General features: G+C 43.8%; 1 protein-coding gene across 2 annotated transcripts in view; it reads right to left on the reverse strand.

Moving 5' to 3' along the window:
* dtnbp1b (dystrobrevin binding protein 1b) overlaps nucleotides 1-18,264 on the reverse strand; it is a 51,627-nt gene that overhangs the window by 2,050 nt on the left and 31,313 nt on the right. For both annotated transcript variants that reach the window (XM_036145210.1, XM_012865967.3), the window contains exon 2: nucleotides 4,128-4,295. In XM_036145210.1, the coding sequence (XP_036001103.1) occupies nucleotides 4,128-4,295 (168 nt within the window). The remainder of the gene's footprint in view (nucleotides 1-4,127; nucleotides 4,296-18,264) is intronic.

An 18,264-nucleotide genomic window follows, 5' to 3' on the forward strand; every position in this document is an offset into this window, starting at 1 on the left:
CTTGGACATAACATGTCATTTTTAAACATTTCCAAAGCAGAACTGCCTTTTGTCAAAAATATCTGTTTAAATCTATATCGGAAATTCATTTTCACATTTCCCTCAGGAGGAGCGGTAACTCCTGGAAGTCCGACTGCAAGGTTGTTGGTGCTAACAACGAGAAATGATTACATTCAAAAAGAACAGAAACCTGCATGGAAGATCCTTTAAAAGCTACATTTTAATTTTTTCTTAATTTTTAGAGTTGGGGTTAAGTGGGGCGGTTATCAGGAGTCAGTATCTTCACTGGAATAGACAGCTCTTAAAGCTGTTTCTGTTTGTTTAAACAGAAAGACAAGCCTGAATTCAAATTAATTCAGTTCAATAGAAAACACTTTATTAGTCTCAAAGGGAAATGAAATGTTGTTGTAACTCATACAAGTTTCTACAAAGAGTTTTTGTAGATGATCATGGATGTAGGCGAGAAAGTTAATGGCTTGTTGCCATAGTGGAGCTAATATTACTATCTGAAAATGACTACATATTTTAAAGCTGTAATGCAGGATGGACGGATTACTGTATAAAGGATGAAGGACAAACATACATGTTGACGTATAAACACATGGATGGATGGGTGAACATGGTAATTATGGATAAATAAATAGACAACTGATATATGTATGTATGTATGTATGTATGTATGGATAAATAGTGGATGGATAAACGTTTGGATAGATAAATAGATAAAGCATGATAAATAAACGGATGAATGGACTTTCAGACTGGGAATATATTCTGGAAATGCTCATTACTCATTATTTCTTGTTAAAAATCACCCAGACCTGAAAAATACTGAAAAACTCTCCAGACTGTGTTGGGATTGTGAAAGTTGGTTTACAGCAGGCATCTAATGCCAAGATAATGGTGGCTCCAAAGTGTTAAAGCAACATTTCTAACAACCGGTCTGAAGTTAAGGAGACTGGAGCTGATCCAAGTATTAAATATTTCCTTTGATCTCATTCTTGTTCTGATTCCACCCTGATTAGCCATGAGTTCAACTCAAAGCTCTTAAAACTAAGAATGTTTTTAGAGCTTTCTAAATAGTTGAATCATAAACGTTTCCACATTAGCCCCACTTTTAGCCATTATTGTCTGAACCAAAGGAACAAGGAAGAAAGCGACTGAATGTCTGCTGGTGTTTGGACTCAGGCCTTTTTTTTTTTCTTGCATACTGTTTAAAGTAGACACTGTTCTCATGTGAAAGAAAGTTTCTCTTGGAGTTTATATATTGTGCCTACACGGTGAGTTCAAAACCAGACACTTTAAGTTTAACAAGACATAAAATGTCTATCCTCGCCACATATTTGATAGAACGTCTTAATTAAACCATCAACGTACTAACAGGATATTCTAGAAAACAGCTCATTCTAGCTTTTGCGCTGTGGCTTACAGTTATATTTCGAGAGCAGCGTAGAATAATGAAGCGAAGGACACAAATGGTGATAAAAAGTGCTGAAATATATTCAACGCTGGGACTTCAGCAGATTAGTGGAGTCATTAATATTATGTGTCAACTGCCCAGAACGGATTATGAATCCTGGTAAAAACATGATGTGCACATACAGAAATTCTCCTACATAATAGCTGATGATAAAACTCGTGTTAAACCCAGCAGGCATAGTTCCAATTCACGATAAAATCCTGTTGAACTACTCGTCTCAGCTGACACACTCCTGGATTCACCACCTTGCGGGGGCGCAGAAGACGCCCTGTGTGCCGTGATGGTTGCGCTGCATGCATCACAGACAGCCAGTCCTTGCACTGACAGGATGGGGTGGGGGAGGTGGGGGGGGGGGGTTGGCAGGGTAGGGTGGCAGCGGGACAGCAGAGTTGTGAGCACATGAGGAAGAAGCGACGGGATTGGTTGTTACAGCAGGACAGATAGAAGATGCCATTTGCTACCGTACCTCAAGGAAAAGGAGGAGAGTAGAGGAGGGCGGCACGGGGAAGGAGAGCGGAACAGAGAGTCGAGACAGAGAGAAAGAAGAAAAAAAAAAGGGGGGGGGTGTTATTTCCAAACGAGGCTGCCTTAAAGTCTCCCTGCCCTTTAAACTGTAGCACAAACACACACAGATTAGGCACAACAGAATGTCAAACCGGGCGTAATGAAAACCGTTCTCGCATGCGTGTCGTCCTCCGTTACTCTATTTCTCACCGTCATGGTGTTTCTTATCAAACATGTTTCAAATAAAATGGCTCTGACTGATTCTGATGGATGCTCCGTACGCAGCCTCCTTCATACGTGCCTTTCCACATAACCTTCACCAGCTGTGGCGTGTAACACCCAGGAAGGACGACACCCTGCGTAGAGTGGGGTTCCCAGCGCAGGAGCAGGAATAAAACACGGTGGTGTTGGTCCTCTCCGCTAAAAAAACATCGTTTCTAAGAGACAGACTCTGACACGCCCCTCGGTTAGCCTCGACGTGACCTTGTCTAAAAGGGCCCCCCTGCTGGGGGGGGGGGGGGGACTGTTATTGCCTGTAGTGAGATCACACAGAGTAAATGTGTGTGTGTGTGAGAGATACAAAAGTAAATGGCATCCACTCTGAACAGGGATCCTTTCATATCAAATTCCCAGATTTTTCCAAACTTAACTTTCAAGAAGGCGCCCTGCTTTTCATCCATTTCAAAAGTGCGAATGCAAAAGTTCAGGATGAATTTATTGCAGAGATTTCTACGGTTGGGAGGGTGGGGGTTGTCAAGCTCCAACAGGTTGCCTTTAGGGATCGTCCCTGTCTTCATTTATCCTCCCATTAACTCTGAGCAGCTCCCCTGCTAACATACAGCTATTTGCATGTAGGCCAGACGTTCAATTTTGGTCTTAAGTGTCAAAAGGGCCTTCTTCCACATGCAAACAGGACTTCCTCTGAGTTTATTTCATCAGTTGCTGATTTATGAAGTGCACATCTTTAAGTTGTCCAGTCAGCAGATTCTCTCAGCTGAGCTTTGCATCTCTCCAGCTCCTCCAGAGTTAGCTACACCTATATTAATGCTTGGTTGGGCTTAGGACTGTCAGAGGACAGCAAGCTGAATAGACTTGCACACCACACTTATTTGGAAAGAGAAGTATGGAAAATTATTATGTTTCCACTTCTAACTTAAGCATCACTCTGTGCAAGTCTTTCACATAAAAGCTCAATTGGACACGTTTAGGTTTTTGGTTGTAAAGTGAGAAAATGGGGAGAAATTCAAATATGTCTGCACACATTTTGAAGGCAAATTAAAACTGGCAGCAAGGGAGCGGCGTTTTGTTAACTAAACCTTCAGATCATCTTTGTTTCCATAAATCTTTTCTTGGAAAGTCTACCATGATTTAACGAAGTTTGCTTAGATTTACCTTTGGAAAAAAAAAATAATCACTTCATTAACAACAAGCTGCGTTTATTGACAGTAAAAGCATGAACCCCACAGATTTCCTCCATCCTCCACCCCTTAGTCTCTCTTCTCTCTCTCTGCACTGCTCTGCAGTCTCCGTTCATAAACTGGTTCCAGGGGATTAACGGAGGAGGATAAATGAGTACAAGAGAGAGAAGAAACTCCCAAACTCCCAAACCCCAACAGACTCTACAACGTCTTCTAACACTGGATCTCCTCTTTTCAGCTCGTCCTTCTGGGAACTCGCGCTGCCTTTTGGTAGCAAAGTTTGGTGGAAACCGCAGCAGGATGCTATTGCAGTCCTATTACAAGAATATATTTATATGGTATGATGACATTCTTCAAAGGGATGGCTTGAAGAGAGGATTGCTTTTACAGAGAGCCACTGTGGCTCAATGTCGTGATGTGTGACTTTTTTTCCCCCCTTGACTTGATCAGGGACAACGTACAGGAAAACATTCAACTCTAACAGAGTAAAGACGCACTGAGCCCTGGTTCATTTCTGTCTGCACTCCCTGTTAATTTAAGATTACGTAGATAAAATACCAGCCATTAAAGTGGAACGGTTTCTGCTGATGGCAACAGAACTCGGTCATTAAGTTTAACAAAGCGCGGCTTATCATTCATTTAACAGACAGAGCAATGCTTCAACTACAGCTGTGCACCGGATATCCTTGAGTCATGAAAAACACGACGTGTCTTCTTCCTCTCACCTCTCCTCTCGGTGATCTGCAGGTAGCCAGTGGACAGGTACTGCTCCATGTCTTGCTGAAAGGCCTCCTCGAAGAACTTCTGTCTCTCTTTCAGCTTCACCTGGGGTGTCGGGGCCCCTCCTTGTTCGGCTCCGGGGGCTTTCTGCGAGTGCTCCACGTCCAGCTCCACTGGAAGCACAAGAGACGTCATGCAGGTTTACTTTTTGTAGCGAGCAGCGACTGCGTGCTACGAAAACCACGACAACTCGGCGCAGGTCACTAAAGCAGGGAGAAACACAGTTAAAGCTTAATGCATCCTTCGAATTTCTGTCTTTTATAAGGGAAAAGCTTCAGGAGGCTTCTGTGACGGGTCGGGGTCAGTGGTTACTGAGGCAGAACGATGTGGAGCTCGGTGCTTTGGAGCGTTCAGATATTCTCCGATTCACCCTGGTGTTTGTAACTCAAAGCTCCGGCTGCTGTGGACCGCACAGGAGAGACCACATGGACAGCCGTCTCCAGCGAGTAACCCTCAGTGCTGCAAACACATCAGTAAACCAAGACGTAAGCTCCCGCTGTGGGATCCCGCTGAGGCTCTGCAGCCTCAAATATTTGGGTTTTTGAGCATGTTAAACATCCACTAAGGTGGTTTACGAGGCTCAGGACACATGTTAGCCTTCAGATTAGAACTGTATACAGTACTAATGACTGGATTTAAGTCTGAGCTTTAACTAGGCCATTTTAACAGGCTTTGACCAACAGATCCGACTGCGTGTTTAGGGTTGTCGTCCTGCTGGGAGGTGAGCCTCCATCCTTGTTTGCAGCTTCTAACAGGTTTTCTTTTTTTTTTTTTTTTTTTTCTTTTTTTTTTTTTTTCCCCAGTGTCCTGTCTAGCAATGTGGCAATAAAAATTTATATCTTAATGCCAAATAGAGCTCGACAGATTTTACTTTCACAAGTGGAGCAAACAGCTTTCGCCATAATGCTCCGCTTGATTTGTGCGTGTAAATAGCTTTATTGTGATTCCTGTAGGGAGAATTTCAAATTATATGGACACTACAATGGGAAAGTAGGAGAGTAAAAGAAAAACAAGAAGAGAAAAAAAGAGAAAGAAGAGGTGAAAGAAAGAAGAGATAAAATGAAGAGAATGATAAAACTTCCTCTGTCTGCTCCATCACCTGGAAAGAGACACAAAAAGAAAAGCACAACCAACAGACATAAAGCAACAGATACAATCGTGTAACACCTTGATACCATTGCTAAATCATATGTATTATTATTTAAGCTGACATGTGTAATGTGATACCTAAAAAAAAAAGTAAAAGAAAGTAAATAAATTATAGCCTTTCTGTATATAAGTGAACATTTAATACCTGGGACCCAGCACCTGTGGGAGATTGTGAGAGTGCACTAGTTTAGGTGAAAATTATCCAGAAGGAAATGGCTTGATAGTGATTGTGGAGAACCGAAGACCCACCTTCCCCGAGCACAGAGGCAGGGGTCAGGGGACCCATAACCCCGGACTCCCAAAGGGGCCCCCAAAGCAGTGCGCCCGAGAGGGGCCTTCACAGGAAATCTACAACCCCCCCCTGAGGAAAGAGGAGAGACGACCCCGAGGAAATCCCCCAGCCACCGCAATGCCGACGCCCTCAAGAGCCGCGGGGACGAGCCCGTGGGCTCCGCCGGCAGCCGGCCGCGCTGAAGTGGTCCTGGCCATGGGCCCTGGGGGCCAGAGGCCCCAGGGGCGCCCCGCCCCCGCGGCAGGGGCCCCGGCCACCCCCCGGGGGGCCAGGCCCCGCGAAGCCACCGCCGGGAATGGGCCGGCGCCCACTCGGGAACCCTCCCCAAACCCGAGGACCGTCAACGCGCCAGAGGGTCAAGGCGCCCGCCAACGCAGCGGAGGAGGGCAGGACGTGGGGGGATGGGCTCCGCACCTAGCGGAGACTTGAGATGATCTTGGGAGAGGGAGCGGACCGACCCCAAACCTGGAAAAAAAAAAAACACTCATTCACACCATCCCTCCCTTGTGCCCCACTCGCCACACACAGACACCAAAAAAATAAATAAATAAATAAATAAAAATAAATAAATAAAATAAAAAATAAATTAAAAAAAGGACGCTTTACACACATTCCCACATAGCATTCACATCCAAAAATCCCAAGTGGGGGGGGGGTCACCACAATTCAACAATACGACTGCCTGTGCCCGACCCCCGGCCCCGCCCCCGGACCAGGCGCCCCCCGGACCAGGCCCCCCAAAGAGGGGGGGCCGACACGACCCGTACGGGCCATCCGACCAGAGCCCCCCATCACCCACTATATACCTAATAAACCCCCTCCCACCCCGACCTTACCCTAGCCACCCCTGCCCCCCATCCCTTCCTGGGGAGAGCAGAGGCGTCAGCCCCAGATCCGGTAAGCCGCTGGCCAGCCGCAACAGCCCCCCGCCAAGACCCCGTACCCAGTGGCCCGCACCTCCTCCAGGCCCCAGACTCCGTGCCGCGATCGGAGATCGGGGGTGTGCAAAAGACCCCCGATCCTCCCTACGCCCGCTCAGATGTTGTGTTGTTGCATGTTGTTCTCAGATGTGTTTAAAACTGGGAGCACCGAAGGGGGTGCACGGCACAGCCCACCCCCCCTCCGGAAGGGAGCTGGTGCCAGCGCCCCCCCTCCAAGCAACTACCCAGAAGAACCCTCAATGTCTAAATGCGAGAGGGGGTGAAGGGAGCCGCCCGGGGCGAGGCTCACACAACATAAGCCCCCCCCAGACGTCTTCCCCCCACCCCCCCCCCATATCGTGACCTACATGGATGTGCGTTGTGAAAATGTTTGGAGTGAAAGTGTCTAAAATGCATGATAAAATTGGGGAGAGGGACGCCACCAAAAGGTGGCAACCTCCAGTAACGCCCTCTCCCCAAGGACCTACATGTGTAGCGGCGTGATGGAGCAGGCAGAGGGAGGAGTCCGGGGATGGGGAGCAAAGGACTGGGGAGCCAACCCAGGGAGCCAGCTCCCCTTCTGACTCCAATAGGCACCCCCGCTCCCCGAAAGCCCCACCCGGAGAAAGGGGCCCCTCCAGCGGCACCACCATAGCCCGGGGGCTGAGGAGAGGCCGCAGGGCCCGCCAGCCAACCACCCACCAGGACCAACACCTCTACCTCCCCCAGCCCACCCCCCATGCCTACTGTATTTAACCCCCCCCCCCCCAAAAAAAAAAAAAAAAAAAATTATTAATAATAATAATAATAATAATAATAATAATAATAATAAAATAAATAAATTAATAAGATGGGGGACCCTGGCCAGCCAGCCCGCACGAGCCATCCCAAACCCCACCCTCCAGGTGAGACCCGCACCGGGAGACTACACGGACCAGGACCGGGACAGGGGGCCGGACACAAGCCCACCAGAACGTCCACCAACCCCCCCCCCCCACACACCACCCGTAGATTTAAACCCTCCCCAACACTAACATTCAAACATCTCACCATACATTCAACACTAGACATCCAGGCTGGGTAAGTCACTACTCCCCCTCCCTCCCCTCCCCCCACTAGCAGAATGCCAACCCAAAGAAGGGGAAGAGCATCTGCCCTGAGATGTTAATGACCATGCCCCCCTACCAGCTCAACAGGCCCTGAGGACCCCCAGCGCACCAGAGGCCCCGTGCAGGGGCGGACACCCGGGCGCACGCCGGCCCAGACCCCAAGCGGCACACCCCCCGGAACCGGAACCCCCGAGGCCCCGCCGGGGCCCCCGCCCGAGGGCGGCGCGCCCCAGGGACCCCAGGCCCCCAGACCCACCCAGGACCCACCCAGCGACAGCACAGCTACCAGGTCAGTAACCCACGTCCGTCCCCGCGTAGCTCCCCAAGAGCGCCGCAAGCGGTGCTGTGGGCCACCCGTAGGCCTCCCAAGCTCCTCCCATATGGGGGCAACAGACCCTGGAGTCAGACCCACCAAGCGCCCCACTCCAAGTGCCCCCAGAGTCCCAGGAGCCCCTCCACCCAGCCACTGCGCCCTGCAGGAAGCAACCCACCGCCCCCCATTCCACTAAGTGATAGTGCTAATCAAAGGAGCCCAAAGAGATCGAACAGATGTGGATGCAGATGCTGTCTCAAGATTAATATGATCCAACAAAAGATCTCTATATTGATTGATACTGAGATTCTCCTTACTTTTCCAATTCATGAGGATAGTTTTCTTTGCGATACATAGTGCAGTGAAAACCATGTAAACTATTTTATTCCCCAGAGGGCTTTCCTCAAAATTACCAAGCAAGCAAACTGATGGGGAAGGTGTAATTTTACAGCTCAAGCACTTTGATAAGTCCTTACATATCTGTGTCCAGAACCTCTGGACTGGTGTGCATAACCATAACGCATGAATATAATTATCAGGATGATTGCCTATGCAGTGTGGACAGATATTAGATTGTGCCAGACCCATCTTGAATAATCTTTGTCCTGTGTAGTGTACTCTGTGAAGGATTTTGTATTGTATTAGTTGTAAGTTGGTGTTACTAGTCAATTTGAAAGTTCTTAGACATATCTGAGCCCAGAAGTCTTGTTCAAAGTTGACTGATAGATCCTCTTCCCATTTCGTAATAGGAAGAGATATTGAATCATCTATTTTAGTCAGTGTCCTGTATGATTTAGACAGTAGTTTGGGGGGGTTTAAATCTAGGAACTCTAATATATTACTTGGAATTTGTAAACCACCTTTAATATGCTTAAATTTTTTTCCAATTATAGATTTAAGTTGTTCATATTCCAAAAATTTATTTTTACTAATGCCATATTGCATATTTAGTTTGGAAAAATTGATGAACTCGGTTCCATCAAGTAAATGTTCCAGATGTTCAATAACTTTATTCTTCCAGTATGTAAAGTTTATCATATTATTATTTTGTAGGATGTCAGGGTTGTTCCAGATGGGTGTACGACTGCATGGGATAAGTGACGACTTTGTCATTTTAAGAAACTCCCACCATGCTGTCAGAGTAGAGCTGATATTGATATTTTTAAAGCATGTATGCCGTTTTATATTTGAGCTAATAAACGGCAAATCTGAAATCATGATATTATTGCATATTTTCTGTTCTATATCTATCCAGGGCTCGTCTAACGGATTTTGCTTTATCCATTTAGTGATATGGATGTAGTCTATTTGCCAAGTAGTACTTATGGAAGTTAGGCAAATCTAGTCCCCCTCTGTCTTTAGTTTTCTGTAGCGTCTTTAAGCTGATACGGGGCGGTTTATCTTTCCAAAGAAATTTAGAGATTGAAGAGTCTAGAGATTTAAACCAGTCAGATGATGGTTTATTGGGGATCATTGAAAATAAGTAATTAATTCTAGGTAAGACCATCATTTTAATCGAAGCTACTCTACCCATGAGTGAAATTGGAAGCGATTTCCATCTATCCAGGTCATCTTCTATCTTTTTTAAAAGTGGGATGTGATTAGATTTTACTAAATCTGCAAGTTTAGACGACACAGTGATACCCAAATATGTGATGTTTCCTGAGCGCAAATGTAAATCTAGGGGGTTTTGGAAAGAGCAATTAATTGGCAGTACCGTAGATTTAGACCAGTTTATAGAGTAATCAGAAACCTTTGAGAAGGATTCTAGTAATCTAATTAGTTGAGAAAGGGAAGAGTTTGAGTGCTGAAGATAGAGTAATACATCATCAGCATAAAGACTAATCTTATGCTCTATATTCATGCATTTTATACCTTTAATAACCTTTGTTTGTCTAATTGTTGCTGCTAGAGGTTCAATAAAAATGGCAAAAAGTGAGGGGGAAAGTGGGCATCCTTGCCTAGTGCCCCTCTGGAGACAAAAGCTGGAATATGTTTGATCATTTGTCCTGACACAGGATGTAGGAGAGCTGTATAAAATTTTTAACCAATTTAGAAAAAAATTGCCAAAACCAAATTTATGCAGAGTAGCGAATAAAAAATTCCAGTTTACTCTATCAAATGCTTTTTCTGCATCTAAAGACATTATAATAGTTTTATTATTTTTATTATTTGTACTGTAGGTACAGGTTTTCTATCAGGATTTTCCTACATCCTGCTCCATCTATCCTACCATCGACTCTGTCCAGCTTCCTTGTTTTTATTAAGAAAACATTTTGGTCTGAAGTTTATTGATTTTGAAAATTAAAATAAATGCTATTTAGTACACATTTACACATGGACACATTTAAGTATTATCATTAATTCATTTATTAATTTACAGCTTTTGGACGTCCCTGCAGGAAGCCAAGTGGAGGCTGCTAGCACACTTCTAGTTAGACATGAATTCATAACAGGCATCTTAACATTGTTTTCAGGGCATACATTTAGTATGCACTGCAAAAACAGATCTAAAAAAAAGTAAAATGTTCTTAAAGTTAGTGTATTTATCCTTGATTTGAGCAGGTAAATAAGAGTATCTGTCAATGGAACGAGTATTTTTACCCCTAAAATAAGATAATTAGATATACAGCACTTGAAATAAGACGATGGAGATGAATTGTTCCTATTTTAAGTGCAAAAATCTTATTCCATTGGCAAATCATCTTATTTACCTGCTCACATCAAGGACAAATACACTGATTTAAAGAACATTTTACTTATTTCTAGTTCCGTTACAGTAGAAATGAAGCATTTTTTTCAATGTGTTAAACTGAGTTACCTGTTTAAAATGTCCAAAGTCCAGTAAGTTACTAGTAGGTTTCAGTAAATCATTGGAAATTTAAACTACATGGCTATGTCAATTCTATTTGCCTAGTTTTAAAGAGATAATCGACTAACCCACAGAATAAAATTTTCCTTGATTAGTGACCTCAAGATGCATTAAATCAAGTCTTTAGATCAGGATGTGTGTAGTTGTTGCTTTTAAATGACTTTGTTTTCCTGTCATTTTTAACATGGGGAACAAAAGGAAGGCGCATCACACATGTTTTAATTTATAAACTGACCCAACAACTTGGATTTACCTATATCTGTCATGTCATGCTGTCACTGCCATGTTTCCCAACGGGGATGGTGTGTTCAGGGTAGTGTGCGCCGCTATTTTGTCTCTCTGCACATATAGACTCTATTTAGCAGCTAGGTGACATCTGAAGGAAGTTGGTTGGGCTGGATTTTATTGGAGGTATCAGTGTAAAAAGGACCTGAATAGACATGTGTGGCACATTTCTGGATTTTAATTCCTTTTATTATTCTCCTTTTACTTTTGTGTTGGTTCTTTTACATTGACGTGCTAAAAAGATACATTGACGTGCATTGTGATAAAATGTGGGAAAGTTCAGACACCTCTGCGAGGCTCTCTGTACGTTTTTCACGGGTTGGAGGTCTTTGCAAGTCATTTTGCCACATATTTGCATTCGACCTTTTGAGACAATTCAACATAAGGCCGAGTTAACAGTTAGCCGAGCGCGTCGGTGTTGTGCGTTCGTCCGAAGGGAAGAGATTTACTCTGCGTAATGCTTTCTGACATGATGGAAGCATGACTACGCGGCTCGTGAGCGTAGGCGCCCCCCAGCAGCCTCGAGTCTTGGAAGGGATGTCTCTTTATTTTTCTCAACTTTCCTCTGACAGACAAGCGTTACATAAGACCACCCACTAACTGCAGTAAGAGTCGGTTTAATATGTTATATATATTACACGACCCATACATTATCCGCGAGTAGGATTTAGCGTGGACCAAAAGGTTTGGGCAGTTTCAGAATACCAAGATAACGCACCGTTCAGCTGGAACACTGAGTCCTGAGCATTTAGATTATATTATATCCCCTCCTGTCCTGCTGCAGCGTCAGGCGCTGAACACCCTGACACAGGATAGAGTCCTGATAAACTCCGGGCCGTGGAGGCAGATGGACACACAAAACCAAAGCATAATGAGCTTCCAGGAGAGCTCCCACTGACGTTCCTCAGAGACTCGCCGTAAAGAATAGCGCTCTTCTTTCTCTCTGTCATTTCTTACCCGCCGTCCAATTTATCTCATTCATCTGATGTTTCATGTTTGTCCCTCATCCCCCCCCCCCCCCCCCCCATGACTCTGTCCGGCCTGGCTGGTGTGTTGGTGTGTGTGTCGCTCGCAGAGACCGCTCTATTAGATTAGGGGCCTCGGGGAAGCTTTGTTAAGACTGTCACGCATTGTGCAGGGGTAGCAGCAGTGGAGAGGGAAGGCATAATGGAAAAAGAGGCCAGTGTGGTTATTTATGATTAGGGATTGTAGACAGACGGTAATAACAGTACATTTTGATTCCAGGTTTTATTTTATTTGTCTCTGATCTAATTGTCGATCCATTACTTTACTGCTCCGACTATTTATTCCCGTCTTTGTTCATGTTGACTGAGTTCAAACATCTATTCATTTGTCTGCCAGTCTGCACCCCATCTTCTCTTCTTGTAACAACGTATTTCGTCCTTCTGGGAACTCACGCTGCCTTAATAGCAGCTCCAAGCTCCTGCTCCTTGACCTTCCACGGTGTCAACAGTGAAAACTCTAACGTGGGAAGGAAAGGAGCTTCGGACCTCTGTGCCGATTTCAGACAGCCTTTAATTCCTCTAATTACGTGACAGAAACACACATGGATGATTCTAGTCAAATTTGGACTTACAGCCTTCCGGAAATTAACTACAAAGTGCACTTTTCTGTTTTCTGTGATTTCCGTGAGGGGGCTCTGCTTATACGTTATGTCACGCAAAGGATTGTGGGATACCTTATAGTTTCTTAGTGCCGGTAAGCAACTTTGTGAGGTTCTTAGGCTAAACTAGCCAGAAGACGAAGCATACAGGCTCCTTTTCCTACCTCCTTCCTTACTGACTGATATTTGGACAGGACTTATCATGGCGACAGCTGACCCACTTCCACTTTGGCTGAAGAGTCCATACTCTATAGAGATATTCGGATGGAGCCAGCTTCCTGTCTGCCTGTGTCATGTGACCTGGCCTGTACAGGGCAGAGGTGTCCAATGTGCGGCCCATAGGCTGTTTGGGGCCCTGCACCAATTTTTGCACAATTCAACAATGGCACAAAGATGGCCAGCCAGTACAGGTGGTTGATGCAGACAAAGATTTTTTTTATTTTATCAACGTCAACATTTATCCTAACAAATTCAAATCTAAAAATGGAAAATGTAAACATATAAACAAATATCAACCAACTTCTACTAAAAAATAAAAAAATATACAAATGCCATTCCATTTTTTTTTGTCAAAAGTGGCAAAAAAATATTGCAAGCACTTTTTATAAGAATGAGTGATCAAATCTTGTATTGGCTGTTGAGAATAGCCAATATTTATATCTCACAGCCAAGAATATTCAACTCCAAACATGCAAAGCCTTTTTGGCTCTACAATAAGTTATACATCCCTTTCCTACTAATTGTTTCATTGCAATATTACATGTTTTGTTTATTGTCGAGCAGGTAAAAAAACTAAAATAATAATATTTTTGCAGCCAGTACAAGTGTACTTTTAACTTAAAGATGTTGTGACAAAAAGAATGGACACGACTGGGGAAAGCTGTTTGCGGTGCGTCTCAGACTAGTCAATCATTTATTTTATCACGTTCAGTCAAGTGTTAGGTTACTGAAGCAGAAGAACAACTTTTCATTTAAATTTTGTTTTCACAAATTGACGGAAATTTATTCAGGGACAAAAAACATCAGTCGCAGTCAATAAAACAGACATAACAGCATCTTGAACATGACTGCTAAGTTAGTTTCATGGGACATAATCATAATACTAATGCATACCATGTAGTACTCATAAAATGTAATATTTTTACCGAAACTTATCTGTCAGCACTATATCTTAACATGAAAAGCTTTTTTTTTGGGTTGCAAGTTTTTGAAAATATGCCGTATTGAATCAGAAGTGCATTAAATGTGCATAAACACTTCTAGCATAGTTTGCATCTTGGTACTCCACATTTAAACTCTTTTAATGTTATCACCACCTTTATTAACAACGTGCAATATTTTATCTGTAACGGCTTTCCAGTCTTCGCCCCTCTTCCTTCTCTTCGCCTTTGCAGCAACACAAACCATTCAGCTACGTACATCCCCCTACACATCCTGCCGTGGCTACAGGAGTTATTTTTAGTTGCCACTCGTTTAGCCTAAAGTTTGTGCTGATGAATTCCAAAACAGGAGCACAAATAAGCATTTCTCCGAGGTCCCAAGAAATTCTGCAGATGCAGCTGTGCAGTCGCCGTAGCAAACATCTCCGAGGGTATATTTCTAATCTCTAGCAAATCGGTCGTGACTGCCTGATCTTAGAAGAGGCTCACAAGACAATGTTCTACACTTGAATGACATCACTCACGTGCGCTGTCGTGAACACGTGCTCGCCAAGAAATACGCAGCTGGAGATGATTCAAAGGAGGCAGAGCTGCGTTGTTTCAGTCACAGCGGATAACGTCAAAAGAAATCAGTCTGACGAGGGTGGAAAAGCTAGCAACAGGAACAAACTAAACAAGGAGGATATTTCTAGACTAGAAACAGACAGATGTCATGAATAACTATAAAATGGCGATACGAGCTCAGCGTTTAACGTCATACTACCTGAGTTTGTGCATGCTGTGGAGCGTGGTGCGTCTGTTCCTGCCATCCCAAAAACAACAGCACAGTACGCTCAAGTTTGCCTGCTCACTTTGTTGTATTGCTTCTTTTTTTTTTCAGCTGTTTTTGTGCGCTGCAAATGCAGGAAGCAGAAGCCACAGGAAGAGGGGCTGCATGGGTGCTGGCATGTGTGAAGGAGTTTGAGATCAGGCACCTGGTTTCTTTTCTTCTGACAAACCATAGTAGAAATTATTCAAGCGCAAACAGCTACTGCTTTTTGGGTCATTTTAATAAATACGATATCTGTTTTTGAGTAAGTAAGTAAATTTGTTTCTATATATAGAGGTGAAGACAGTGCTTGCAGTTAGCATGTGTGGAGGCACCAGAACACAGACTGCATTTGAAATGCGCAGCAGTTACTCTATTAAAAGTAATTTATGACTTTGGGATTCAACTGGAGTTTAAAATTTGGCTAGATTAAGTCATTTTCTCCATGGGAAAGGTGAGTGTTTGGATTTATACAAATTGAGTCATCACATCTCTTGGCCTCGCATTTGAAGACTTAAAAACATCTTTTCAGTAGCATTTCTGAAGCATTAAACTCAACTGGAGTGCTTTCAGAATCCTTTAGAGCATCTGTAGTCAGAGTGCTTCTCTTTAAGCAGCAGCAATGATAGGCAGCAAGGAGCCAAACCCTTTCATATGGAAATACATAAGCCATCAGCAGCAGATTTGAGTTTCATTTACTCTTCAGTCGTGTCCACTACAGACACAAATGAGAGTTTTTTTTAAAGGGATTTTATATGATAGACCAGCACAGTGCTGCTTGGCAAGTGGCAAGAAAATTATGCTGACTTTTTTGTCCACTAAGTGTATTTTGTATGCTTTGCTGGAATTAAAGCTTCAATCATTTGAGTTTTGTCTCCAGCTTTGAACTTATAGCAACTGACAAAATAGCTCAAACCCAATAAGACTGTCTGTCTTGCCACAATTTCTCAATATAGTTATGGGCTTTGAGAAGCCCATTTGAAGAAATTAAATCCTCCCAGACAAGGAGCCTTGTGCCCTCCCAGGTAGAGGAGGAATAGTTGAGTTGTTATAGCAGGCATCCATCCCAAAGCTCGACCCTGACTGGGTTGCAGATCTCTGTTAAATGGACCTGAAGGTGGATCCTTGGAGATCATAGGAAAAATATTTTGCGCATCAACTCTGACAAAGGGTCAGAGGGCCGCATTATACTCTTCTGCTATTTCCCTGAGAGAGTATGGGTGAGCTTTCAAACGAGGGGTAAGGAGAGCCAGTGGAGAAACATGGACCAGGCCAGTCGTCCAAAGGGAAAACACTGTACAATGTTGGAGTGGTATTTGTCAATGCTGGCAGGCTGCATTTAAGTCCTTTAAAGTGTAACTCACCCCGATGTAAAGGCATAACCCCACCCCAGAGACATATTTTGAAAAATGCCGCCAAAGTGGGAGGTTCTAAGAGACACGGTTAAGAGCGGTGGGAGTTTTGACGCGGTGCTTGTTGCTGTGGTGGTCGGGATGAGGGAAAGTGGCTTGCTCAAACATGGAGTGGAGTGGCCAGAAGCAGAGCTTTGGTGACAAAAGTCATGTACTGTTTAAATCAACAGGAAAATTCAACAGCAATAGCCACCATTCAACCCTAAAAGGGGCAGCACTAAAATGGTTTCGAGACAACTATTGCAGAGTTTAACAAGTTTTAAGAATTGCACAGTAGCTTTAACGAAGCACCCTTAGGCCCAGTTTATACAGAGTATCTGCTAAAAAGTAGATTTTGGGGTGAGTTACACTTCAGGGTCCCATTGACCTGAGATAACTCTCTGAAACTTCACCAGTGTTCCTCTAGTTAGACATTAAAGTTATGGTTTGCTAGCTTTTTGTGCATCTCGACGACTGTTGAGACAAGTCTGTGTTAATCTGATCACTGTCTTCGACTGCCATACTACACAAGGCAAGGCAAGGCAAATTTATTTATATAGCACAATTCAGTACAAGACAATACAAAGTGCTTTACATGATTAAGATATACCAAAATAATAAAATGTAGATAGAAAATAGAATAAAAGCAAGTAGGGATAGAATGTAGTAACAAAAAAGAACATTAAAAACAGTAAAACTGTTTAACTAGAACAGTCAAAGGCAATTTTAAACAGATGTGTTTTTAATCTTGATTTAAAAGAACAAAGGGCTGCTTTTCTCCCAGCAATCTCTGCATCATCAGGAAAAGAGTCCAGTAATTTACATTTAGCTTTGAGCTGCAACAGCGAGTTTCCTTCCTCTTTCGAGGTCTCGTTACCCCCCACAAGCAGAGGACACGCCAGCTTCAACACCCCCTATAGTGGGAAGTCACCGACCCAATTCTGGGTCCCAGCTTTTCATCCCCATAAGGTTGACAAAAACACCTTTTGTTTGTTTGTTTTGGTTGACGGCCATGGCTTTTCAGGGTTGCAGTTGTGCCGTATTCTTTCCGTATTCAGGTTATAGTACTGAAGCGCTCTGTGAGTTTGGGACGCTGTTTCATAACCTAACTCTGCTTCAAACTTCTTCACAGCTTTATCTCTGATCTGCCTGTTCTGTTCCTTGGTCTTCATGGTGCCATCTGTTCACTACTGTTCTCTAAAGAAAATGCTGAGGCCTTCTTAGAATGGCTACATTTATACTAGGATTACTTTACGCACTGATGTGGACTATATTTACTATTTAAGCAGCTAGTTCCATTAGATTTTATCTAGTGGTATCAGAGTAAGGGTGGCTAAATACCAATGCCCACTGCATTTTTTGTATTTCTATTTGTACAATATACTGAAAACTGTTTACAATTTTCCTTCCACTTTGCAATTATCTGCCACTGTGTTGGGCTCCAACATAAAATCCCAACAAAATCCATGTATTAAGATTTGTGGCTGTAGCGGCGCTGTGGATGAAGTGTTTGAAGCTGAAATGGATCTGCTGTCCAGTTTCCCTGTGGCTCCGGCCAAAGGAAATCTGGGCCTGGAGCCACCTGCCTCTCTTTGTGTTTGTGTGGAAAAGAAATAATCTTAACGCGACAGAGAGAGAACGAAAGAGGGAGTGGTAGTGATATGCAGGGATGAATGTTGTGTTTCCGTCATCAGAAACACGGAACCAGCCCCGGAGCTGTTTGTCACATCAGTGTCATTTAGGCTGCAGAAGTGGAAACCAGACGCTGTGTTGCTTCCTTGAAATAAATAAAATGTCATAAACGGACCCGCTTTGAGAAAGGATGACTTTATGTACTTTGTCATCAGGGGTTTTTGGTGTTTTTCAACCACTCTAAATCCCATTCCTTGAGCAAAAAGTGTATGTTTATTCATACCTAAAAGTAGCATTTTTCATGCAACCCTCTGCACAGATCAGATTCTGTGTGGCTGATACAATCCGTGTTCCATCCTCCATTTAAATGAGTCGTCAAGTGGCAGATGGATTTGTTTTCCAGCACAGTTTTTTATTCTAAAACCGCACCACGCATCTTGATGTCAGCCCTGCCTCTTGGCCACAAAGATGCACCACGCATCTCGATGTCCAAGAGGCAGGGCTGACAGTGAGAACAGACAGCCACT

This window comes from Fundulus heteroclitus, chromosome 13 (genome assembly GCF_011125445.2).
Source record: "Fundulus heteroclitus isolate FHET01 chromosome 13, MU-UCD_Fhet_4.1, whole genome shotgun sequence".
Classification (NCBI taxonomy): domain Eukaryota; kingdom Metazoa; phylum Chordata; class Actinopteri; order Cyprinodontiformes; family Fundulidae; genus Fundulus; species Fundulus heteroclitus.